Genomic DNA, 11,495 nt, shown 5'->3' with positions numbered 1-11,495 from the left:
ACACTAAAGAAAATATCCTTAAACTTCAGGCAAACAGAAAAAGAGATTCACAGATTAAATATGCTCAACGCTTTGTTCATCTTTTCGATCTGTGGCCACAAGCTTCAAATGTCAGACTCAGACATGTGTGGCTATTCAGCTGTACAATCCCTGTTTTGTTCCTTTTGTGCTGCTGGCGGTTTACCTGTAGTCCACTTTCTGCAGCCTCTGTTCCCCACGCGAAGCCTCACAAAGCCTCAGCATGAGAAAGCTGCCGGGCTTTTTGTCCCCTCCGGCCCTCACCGAGCCCGGCATTAAGGTGAAGGACAATGGCCCGTGAGTTCCCAGAGCAGTGCTGGGGGCATCAGAGCAGGGGTAAGTTAACAGCTAAGTGTCGATGTTTTATGATAAGGAAACATGGGACGGCAGCGGGAGGCACAATGCTGCTCTCTGTGCTTCATGCTGCACACACAGAAAAATGGACAGCTGGGTAATTTGTTCAGGGTTTTTGCAGCTTTCTTTTCTGCCCGTTTGAAGCTTTGGTTTTACATACTATGATAAAAAAATTAAAACTTAAAAAAGAAAAGTTTTTGTAAAACATGTCATGTTATTGGAACAGCAAGCTTTCAAAAATCCTTAACTGTTTTTTTTTTCAAGCAGAGCAGACTGACCAAATTTAGTTGAACAGGTAAGCCAGTTACACTGCCAATAATCTCATTTTGAGTCACCGAAAGGTTCAGAATTTCTTCGTTTTTGAAACCTATCTGGAAATAAAGCTTCAAAAATCGCTCCACAACTTTCGTTTGGGTGTTTTCTCTTGTTAATTTACAGTTATGAATGTTTTTCTTGTAAACCTACAACTTTAAAGTCGTAAATTAAATGTCTTTTTTGTGAACTGGCCCTAAAGTTCCACCGTATGAGAAGAATAAGTATCGTCTTTCTAATGGCAGCTTGTGAGCAGGAAGATATCAACAGTCCATAAAAAATCTTAAACTTTAAAAAACTATCAAGATGAATGCAAAAACCAAATGCCTCATTTCAGCCAAAAGTATCTCAGAAACCTATTAATTAAAACAAAATAACAGAAAATATTTCCTACTAATGCACTCGATTACATTCACTTCAAAGAAGAGGGGCTACAGCCACATCTTTTAACTTCTTCTGGAAGATTTAATACACAGAAAATAACATTTATGTCGGTGAACATTTCTTCTGTTCAGTATCTTTGCAGCCAAATGTTTTGGTCCTCGTTTTCTGTCGTTTCTGGATAAAGTCAGAGGTGGATTCTGCGTTTGCTGTGGGTCTTTCTGCCTCAGTGAGTCGATGTGGGCATCATCTGGTCGTGAGGTTGCCAGCAGAGTCCAGAAGCTTCCTCCATCTGTCACCAGCGTCCTCTCCTGGACGAGGACAGCCTGTTTTTTCTCACATTTTTTTGATCCTGGCGTCTCTCACCGAGGGAGGAGGGATGCCACAAATATATTAAAACTTAAAGCGGCACATCTCAAATCTTGTACTTCAGCTTTCCAGTTTTACTGATGACACAGATGTGCTGAAATGAAAAAGAAAAGAGAAATAAAAGTTGAACAGAGAGCCTCCCTGCAGCGTGCTAGTGTCTGCTGGAAGCTTCCTCTGCACCCTCAGCACACATTCATTCATCTGACGCCACAGAAGTCTTCATCTCTAATTGAGGAATGATGAGAGAAGCATGAACCGATCCTAACCTTCACATTCCACAGTCCATCAGGCTCGTACAGTAAACAACCCCCCCTGAAGCTGCACTGTACACTGAGGTGTGGGAGGGGAGCAAGTTTCACAAGAACCAGAGGAGAAAACAGCTCGTCTCTAGATGTTAAGTTGGTGTTTGTTAATTCCAGACTGACCTGATGTGAACATCATGACTATGAAAACAAGAAAAAAAAAGGAGCATTTCCAGCTAAACACTTACCAGAGCCCATAAAACTGTAAAGTCTGTCCCCTCCAACGTTTACATTTAGCCCAACAGCTGTGGGAACTTAAACCTCCCCATTTTCCTCTAACCAGGTCAAAGACACAAATGAATAGAAAACTATCCTCAGGTTGAAAACAGAAACATAAATGCCAACTTTATTTAAAATGAAGAAACTGACTTTTTGAAAATAATACGCAACAGAAATAGTTGTGCATTTAATGCCTCGATTTAAGGTATGGATAACAGGAATTAAGTGTAAAACAGTGTGATAATACATGACAGAAGAAGCTCTAAAGGAAAAGAATTCAGTTAATAAAAATAAAAAAACATTAAAATGTTCAATGTGTCTGTTAAAATCTGGTTAAAACTTCAAATCCCATCAGAAATGGCTTCACATCATTTATTTCTGAGTACGACGCTCCAGCCGGCGACGTTTAGATGCATTTAAGGTAATTAAGGCACAGAAATCTAAACATTTTCCAACTTTAATGCTACACCTGATCATTTAATGAGCTAACTGATTCCTTTGGAGCTTCAGGTTTTGATTTTCTCACGGTCTGACCTCAGGATGACCTCTGGAAGGCTGTCGACGGTCTTTCTAAACTTCAATTAGATGCGACAGATATGTGCTTAATACTTTTGACTTTTTTTATTTTTTTAATGTGTGAAAATGTTCAAGAAGGTTGACCTGCAATGAACTTTCAAACTTCCATTGTGATTATTTTCAAAATAAAAGTAAACATGGGTTTGAATGATCAGACCAATATTTGAACAGACTTCTGACAGATGCTCAAAGAAACCAACCAACCACAGAGAGAAAAGATCTGAGCTGTTTGCTTCATTTCAAGTCTTCTAAGGCTTGGAGGGCACCTGCCAGGTGAGTTTGGGTTTCAGGAAGTGGGGAGCATCTCTTTGATTCACCGCGTTCCCTCTCCCCGCCCGTGTCTTTCACGTCTTTCTCTGAAGCGTTTCATACTTACATTCAGGTCACGGAAGTATTCATTGTAGTCCAGGGCATAACCCACGACGAATCGGTTGGGAATTTCAAATCCGATGTCTGTCAAAGCAAACACAGAAAACCACGAGATCCTCAGTCGCTCATACAGTGGAAACAGACTCATCGATGCCACCCAACGTGCATATGCAGGGATGTATTCCTCATTTCTGAAGCAAAATCCTGATTTCTGACACCAATGCTTTCATTTTAATTATTTATTTATTTTAATATTTTAAACATTTGTGCCATAAAAACAGAAAAACAAAAAAGTAGGAAAAGTTTTGGGTATCCCTAAATGTAGTTATAAACCTATAGTTTCACCCATTCAACCCTTTTAAATCTGAAAATGTAATCATAAATATTTTAGTTTGTGTCATTCCCTCTTTCTTTTTTCGGTTGAACATTTCCTGAGATGCACAGCTTCCTCTGGAACGTTCCACAGCAGTGGATTCTAAAGCTTCGCCTCTTTTAAATGGTCAGATGATGCTTTTTTTTCATTTGTCGGCATTGATAAAAATGTTTTTGAAAAGAAACCGCAGGTATATGTTCAGAGGAAAACAGGATTAAACAAATCCTTGCACGTGTCAGTATCTATCCGTGGCAGCGCACCAATAAGTCACGGAAAATGTCTTTACAATTACAGCTTAGTCCTTTAACCCTTGTGTTATCCTATGGGGTCCAGATGACCCCACCCTTACATTGACGTGTTCTCCCTACCATGACAAAGGTGGAAAGATTTCATGTAATCCATGGACACCAGTGAAGATCACAAATCATTGAAGAAAAAAGGTTCAGAGCACTGTCTAGTGGGTCTAGATCAGTGTTTTTCAACCAGTGTGCCGCCGCGGCACACTGGTGTGCCGTGGGAGATGGTCAAGTGTGCCGTGGGAAATTGCCCTCATTAACTGCACTAAGATTTCCCATCTCCAGGATTTCAGCTCTTTGTTCATCCAAACAGGCCCTGATAAAACACTGAGTAATTAGGAATATAAAAGATCTTAAAATTACTTTTTCTTTGTGTTTATTTAATTCTATTAAAGACATTTTGATAATTATGACGGTACTGCGATTTACCTGCAGTCCCCGCCCCTTTAACTGTCTCCGCCAATCATTCTTGAAGGCTTAATCACATCATCAGTCTGACCAATCAGAAGAGCTTAAAGTTTTCACTTCCTTGTTCTTAATTCTGCTGATAAAGTCGCTCAGTTCTAACAAAAATACCAGCTAAAGTTCGTCTTTAGCGGTGTAGCTTTCCACCGAATCCGGTATCAGACCGTGGAACAAGTGAACAAAACAATGAAGCTCAGAGACGGGAGTCTTTCTGCCCTTTTTCTGCCGTTTTCACACTACATCTCCCATGAAACCACAACAAACAGTCTCTAAATTTTCTAATTTAACTTTTATTTCATCTCATAGAAAAAACAGCCGCAACTTCCTGCTTTTTCTGCCACAATTATCACAAAAATCCAAGTGAGATTGCGGCCGGGGGGGGGGGGGGGGGGGGGGGCTGTCGATCAATACAGACCATGAATTTCTGCTTTTTTTTTTTTGGATGCTGGTGTGCCGCGGGATTTTTGTCAGGGTTAAAGTGTGCCGTGGCTCAATAAAGGTTGAAAAACACTGGTCTAGATGACCCCACTCCCAATGTTAAGGTGCCTTGGATAACACAAGGGTTAAATCCACGCTGATGAAAATCCTGTCCTTATTGGTTTTTTAACATGTTCTTGTGGCATTTTTCTGACGATGGAGGACATATATGAAAAAGATTAAGCTCAAAGATGCATTTCTGAGTTCTTATTGGATCAAATCCTTCAGGCGAGCTTATTTGTGACGTAGCAAATACGCTGGGCGGGTCAAAAGCTCCCTGCTCCGAAGCTCTCAGCAACGGGGAGGGTAAATGTGGGCGGGGTTGCTCCACATTAATGGTCCCGACCATAACTCAGAGGTGAATTTCTAATAAAGTCCTGTTGCTCTGCAGAAACTGTGTCCATGAAAACGACACAGGTTTTTGGATTTAAGCTAAAAACGGCTTAGTCAGAACTGAAAGACCACTTTGAACGCTCTAAAAATAGATCAAAAGATGGTCAAGTGGAACTTTAAATGTGCAACCATAACAGTTTCTTCTGTCAGATTCAAACATTCAAAGTGTAGTAATTTGTGTTCAAGTGTGTTTTGGTTGTGGACGGGTGTTAGGACGTACTCACAGTCTGTCAGGCTTTCAGCCGTGTTCGGGACCCTTTTTACCAGCAGCCTGAACATTTGAGACAGGAGATGTTAGGGACGAAACCGTTTCAGCACATCAACATCTCTGAATGAAAGGAGATGGACCGCAGCAGAAGCTGTAAACATTCATGGTCTGAGCGGTTGCTAAGCAACAGACAGCAGAGCAGCTTCGGACAGAAGTTGTTTCCTTCGACTCGTCACCCGCTCTGCATGTGCCCTCCAAAGACCCGGCTCACCCCGCAACCTTGACCATCTTGGGTTGAAAGGTCTCCACGTGCTTCAGGAGAGCCTTCATGGTCTTTCCTGTGTCGACTATGGCCTGAAGGAAGGGAAGAGCGGCGGAAAAGGGAGTGATGAGGAAGGAGGGACATTTGAGCGATTAAAAAGATTGACAGATAAGAGGAGCTTTTTTTTTTCCAGTTACAGGACAAATGTCATTTCTACCGTCTCCTCTACAGGTTTTGTTTCACCTCTGGTGTCTCTGGTGCACAAACAGGAATCATATCCGGTTTGGATAAAGTTTCTGATTCAAAAGGTTGACTGTGTTTCAGGATTTAATTACACTAAAACTAAAACTATTTGAATAATTGTCAAAAAAATAAGTGCTTCATCACTCACCTCCACAATGAGCACGCTCTGGGCACATGAAAACAAAAACACACACATGTGAAACATCATGTTAGTGCCAAGCAGTTATTACAGCTGGTAACCATAGCAACAGAGCTGGCAGCATCCTGGATGCCTCCAGGAACACAGACGGCTCTTTTTTTTCTCCGCCTCACTAATGAGCATCTGTTTGCAGAAGTCACCGGGGTGTTTGGGTGCTGCCCGCTCTCCGGGGCTTCAGATGCATTCCTGCTCCTCTGGCTGTGTGGGCTGCTTTGTCAGAGTCTCTATGGCTCTGGAAGAGCGACCGGAGAGAACGCCCGGTTTCCGGCCAACGTTCTCAGTCCACCTGAACGCGGTTACGTAACCGTCAGAGAGACAAAGACTCCAAAGTCAAGACGGCAGGAAAGCTGCAAACACAGAGCCGACCTGTGCGGCTGCAAACACACAACTCAAAGTCACAAACTGATGTCCAGACAACACAGAGTCTCGTTCTGCTCTCACGAAAACGAAACACGGAACAGTGACAAGATTTTCTCAAAAATTCAGCAACACAAGAGCGAGAGGAAATTTAAAATCTTTAGTGGAGCCGGTTTGGTTCATATTTCAGACAAGTAGTGCATTTTGTGGGACAAGCACCAAATTTTCTATGGATGTACCTCGGGATCCCCTCATTTGGAAAAGTTTCTTTGCCATAAGAAAATCGATTATTACAAAATAAATATTTCATTTCTATTTGCCCCAATCTCAACAATCTGGGCAATTAATGTACCATCGTCCTTTAGCACCGATGGAAAATGTGCTCATCGATTTTCGGTGTGGATTTCTGGATGAAGGTTTAAAACAAACCAAAAGTTTACATGCATTAAAAAAAACCCTACAGGATGTCACTGATGGAACTGTTCAAGGCCTGAAATGATCAGTGAAAACAAAAATGTCCCTCCTTCATAGGTGCTATGCAGAATGTCATGTGACTGTTTTGAACAGAACTGTAAATAAAAATACACAGATCATCAGGTGTTGTTAGGGATCATACTCTTCAACCCATTCAAGCACAGTCTTGTTCATCTGTCTGTTTTAAACTCTTGTGTTTGTTTTCATTTGTGTTTGAAATAAAGAAAATGGGATTGAATTAAAAATGAACAGATTGTCTTTTTTTTAGTGTAATATTTGATCCCCTCTGAAAACGTGGAGCAGTTTTACAGAATTGGATGCGTTTTTAGCTGTCCCGTCTTCTGCTGGACTCTGAGGAACATTGCTCCATCTGCGGGGGGGGGGGGGGGGGGGGGGGGAATCCTCACGATGCCGCTGACTCCTCACTCTTTCCTGCTGCAGCTTAACAGGGTTTAACAGCCAGTAAATCTGTCCGAAAGGTCTGAGTAATGACAGCTCTGGTTTGGGGGAAGAAGTCAAATCAACTCTTGAGACACAGAAGGAGGATTGGTGCCCTGATAATCTGATAATGCTTAACGTTTGCAAAAGTGCATGTTGGAGGTTTTTCAGATCCCTGAGGACCCCCCCCCCCCCCCTTCAGGTTAAGGTTGTGTTTTTTTAGGTTTTATTCCTAAAGGTGATGTAAAACTTTGGTGCACAAACCTTTTCTCGCAGAAAAGACAAATCGCTGCTTCCCACGATGTGCAGGTCCTCCGTTGATTGGTCGTTCTAGACGTTAGAAAACAAGAACAACGGTGACCATCACGCATAACTTTGGGCTTGCACAAAAGATAAAACATCCTCAGAGGGAACATGTGGGATTCCTGAATCAGACACGTCCATCAGATAAGAGCAGCGGGTCACATGACAGTCATCCAACAAATATTTCTACATTAGAGTCAAACACACATTCCTGTGGGGGAAAAAAGGGAAGAAATCCGTCGGTGTGACGTTTTTCTGTTTTCAAAAGTCATGCAGGATTCTGATTTAAACCTGAGTGTCTCACACATTTCACCTTTAGGTGGCAGCTCATAAAATAACCCCAACGCCCGACAGCGAAGACTGTGAGGAACTATGCTTTAGTGAATAAATCAGGCCGTTTTATGTGAGCCGTGAGCCAAAACACACAGACATGACGGTGACACCGCCTGCTGCTGCATCGTATCAGAGGCTCATCAAATCCAGGTGTTTTTCTTTCTTTTTCTTGGCCTCAGCACAAACACCAATCAGGTGTTTCCAGAGCCTCATATGTAATCGTCCTTGAACTGACTTTAATCTGACTCCTCAATGGCTCTAAACATGTGCAACACTGACACCTGCTGGTCAGGGCTGGCATAGAGAAAAAAAAAGGTGAATTTTGTTCTTCTGAATCTCATTTTAAATAAATTACCCGTATTTTCCGGACTATAAGTCGCCCTTATCTTTCATAGTTTGGCAAGGGGTGCGACTTATACTCCGCAGCAACTTATATTAGAACTAAATTGAAATAAATCCATTGTTAACCCTCCTGTTATGTTCATTTGTGAGGAACAGAGATGATGTTCCTGGGTCAATTTGATGTATGAGGTATGTTAAGTGTTAAGAGTATGTTAAGTGACTCAGAGAATCAGCAAACTTTTTTTTACAATAAGATCTTGAAGGCTAACAACACAATATTCTATTTTCCAATGATTTCATAGATTCAGAAATGCAATAAAAATGACAACTGTTTCTACAAATACAGGATGAAAACAGAGTATTAGTTGGCCAATGATGCTTCATGAAAGGAATAAATAAATAAGTATGAGGAAGAATTACTGTGAAATTATGAGATAAACAGTCTGCTATGATTGTGTCATATGAGGTTGTGGAACTTATTAGTTCTTGGTTTTGTCAAATAAATTTCGCGTCAAAATGCGACTTATAGTCCAGTGTGACTTCTCTGTGTTTTTTTCTACTTTATAATGCATTTTTGGGCTGGTGCGACTTATACTCCGGAGCGACTTATAGTCCGTAAAATACGGTAATTGTTATTTTATGATGAATATTTTCCTTTTTTTTTTTTTTTCAACACTTGGCAGCAGAATGCATCAGAATTTAAATTTTACACAAAAGGATTTTTAAAAAATAATTTTGTGAGTAAACCAGTGAAAGTCTTGCAGTTCTCCCATGATGCTTTAGTGTTTCATGGATCTGCAGCTGTAGACCTCTAGTAGGTTTTTCTGCAGCCTCTGGTCTGCAGCCTTCAACACTTAAAGAGACATTCATGTCGATTTCTCACCCAAAGTCTGACTTCACCCTTTAGAAAAAGAAGACACTGATGTATGTTATTGTCACTGTTGTTGTAAGTAAAAATGTACTATTGTTTCTCTTTCTGGCATAAATAAATCATTATGAAAAAATAGCTTTTTGTGAAAAATGAAATTGTTTCTGAGTTTTCACATGACTTCCTTTCAAAATAAAAGTCAGCCGGTGTCACATAGGATCATCTCAGTCAGAAATGCATCAATCTAACCAAACAAAAAAGTTAAATCAGAGCTAACTAAGTGACCCTTACTGGGTCATTATGAGCTATGAGGCGATCTTAAAAATCCTTAAATATGTTCAATTACAGGAAAACCGTCTTTATAATTTGGTGTGCATATAGTTTGAAATGCTCCAGTTTAAAAACCTGAACTTAAACCCGGTTTTGAAATGAATACTCAACTAAAGTAATCTAAAACTAGTTACTTTGCTCTAAAAGAGTACAGATAAACGTAGAGTAATATTTAAATTGTTACATGTGTAGTAACTTGTGTATTACTACAACAAAATACAAAAATAGTTATTCCTAAAAAAATGAGACCATAAGGAGGTAACGGATGAAAAAAAGGCCAAAATCAAACGTTTGTCTGCTTGTGGTCACGTTCAGCTTCTTACTTAATTTCAACCAAAAGGACCAGAGTTCCTGTGAGTATTTTTGTGTTGCCAATTAGGATCAAGTCCTGTCTGTTCAGTTGTATCCAGATTACTTAAGAGGATCTAAATGACCAACTGATGTTCTCTGGAATTTCACTTGGAGCTTCTCCGTTGAGTGTTGAGCCATTCGAGGCCTTCAGCGTGACCTCAGAGGTCGCTCGTGTTTAGCTGCTAAACCTTTGAATCGCCCACCAGGTAGCTCTTCAAACGGATGAACTCCACTCGCGTCTCCAGGTAGCGGTTGGAGTTGCGGCCCAGAGTCTTTATGAACTCCACCAGGTCCACGCAGAACTTGTAGCCTCCCTTCAGGACGCAGAGCACCACCATTTGGTCCTCCTCAAAGTCCTCCATGACGTAGTGGGCCAGACGCTCTATCCTGCAGGAGAAATCCCACGGCTGAGACCCAGCAGCGAAGCGTTTAGGACCTCAGGCTCCTCCTGCTGCCTTTACCTGTTCTTAATGATGCCGTGTGGGATGTAAACGTTCTCGATGTCCTCGTGGTAATGTTCTGGGTAGGTGAACAGATCCAGACTGTATCCGGGCCAATCGTCTTTAATCTGAGCCCAAATTAAAAAAAAACAACACACCAAGCACCACTTTGATAAATGGAATCTTTTGAACATTTGAAAACTTTTGTATTGCATTTTAAGTTGTTCAGCAAACATTTGTTTCCAAATTCATTTACCGGCTCAGACTGCCTTTGAAACATATTTTATTTACAGATTAGAGTTGATCATTTATGGACATCTGTTTTGAAATGGGTCAACGTACCACAATGCCTCTCTTCAGCCCTGCTGTGTCCACATTTTCAGCTGCTGACATGATCAGTTTTTGCTGCAATAAACAAGTCAACCCATAAAATACTGACTTTTTTCAATGTAAAGTCACAGATCAAGACAGACGAAAAGCATTGACCATTATTGTTCATGCTAAGTTAGTTAGAAGAAGAAAAAAGATGAGGTACCACACCGACGGTTACTCTTACCGTTTAGTTTCTTTGTTTTCTGCAGCGGAGCAGAAGAATCCGGAGAGGTCCTGCTGGGTGATCACGCCTGGGTCATTAGGGAAAAGGAAAGAGTTGTTTGGAGGCTCCGATGGATAATCAGCCTCATGTGACGCTGCTGGTCTGCGGCTGCGTCATGAGGCGCGGCAGAAGGAAACAAACACTTTCTTTTTGGGGAGTCCGTGTTTCAGTCAGAAGAGGAGCATTTGAAGATGCCTCCATGGATAATTCCTCATAAGAGACCCACTGTGTGATGCAGGATAGAAGAGTTATGCATGGAGCTTTGGCAACCCCCCCCTCTCCCTTTTGGCAGCCAAATGAAACTGCACGGCAGAAAAAAGGCCTTTATTCTGAAAAAGGAGTCTGGTAATGAGTGAAACGTGAGTTTATTTGTTTTTAGAATCAAACAGTTAAACGTCCGTTGGATGGAGACAGGTGACACAAGTGTTGCCATGACAACAGAAGATGCAACACGTTTGGTTCAGAGGAAGCTCTTTGAGTTTCTGAGTGGATCGGTTCAACTTTAGGGATTTTGTTCTAAAGGTTTTGCAGGAAACTGTACATAAAGTCAAAGATTTCTGAGCTCGCTCACAGGTGATCGTGTGATCACGTTTTTTAATTATTCATCATCCCGTGGCCTCTGCTGTTCACATTTCACACTTCAGGGTGGAGCTTCATGATGAGGATGAAGAGCAGTATCCTCTGTTCCAGGATGCTTTCAACTCCTCCACCAAGCGCAGAACAATCCTCCTCCTGAACGCTTTAACTGTTGGTAGTTGAGATGAGCGATGAGCAAATTTCCTTTGCTGTTGTTTGTGTCCTGAAATGTTTCGGAACTGTTTTACATCTTTGAATCTTTGAGTTGTGGA

At 41.3% G+C, this 11,495-nt stretch overlaps 1 protein-coding gene across 2 annotated transcripts; it reads right to left on the bottom strand.

Annotated features, from left to right (window-relative positions):
- Positions 1-1,126: 1,126 nt before the first annotated feature.
- Positions 1,127-10,814, bottom strand: prtfdc1a (phosphoribosyl transferase domain containing 1a). Of its 2 annotated transcripts, none has more exons than XM_078938671.1 (10): positions 10,609-10,814; positions 10,395-10,457; positions 10,074-10,180; positions 9,801-9,999; positions 7,350-7,415; positions 5,766-5,783; positions 5,384-5,466; positions 5,129-5,175; positions 2,908-2,984; positions 1,127-1,528 (listed from the first exon to the last, which is right to left on the bottom strand). In XM_078938671.1, exons 2-10 carry the CDS (start codon positions 10,443-10,445, stop codon positions 1,481-1,483), a joined length of 696 nt encoding a protein of 231 aa, XP_078794797.1. In that variant the 5' UTR covers positions 10,446-10,457; positions 10,609-10,814; the 3' UTR covers positions 1,127-1,480. The 2 variants fall into 2 exon arrangements, with proteins under 2 accessions (XP_078794797.1, XP_023805785.1); XM_023950017.2 differs by having other exon boundaries at positions 9,816-9,999.
- Between the last annotated feature and the right edge of the window lie 681 nt (positions 10,815-11,495).

The sequence above is a fragment of the Oryzias latipes genome, chromosome 20 (assembly GCF_053564925.1).
Source record: "Oryzias latipes strain Hd-rR chromosome 20, Olatipes_Hd-rR_3.1".
NCBI classification, from domain to species: Eukaryota; Metazoa; Chordata; class Actinopteri; order Beloniformes; family Adrianichthyidae; genus Oryzias; species Oryzias latipes.
This window is presented reverse-complemented; position numbering and strand designations above follow the sequence as displayed.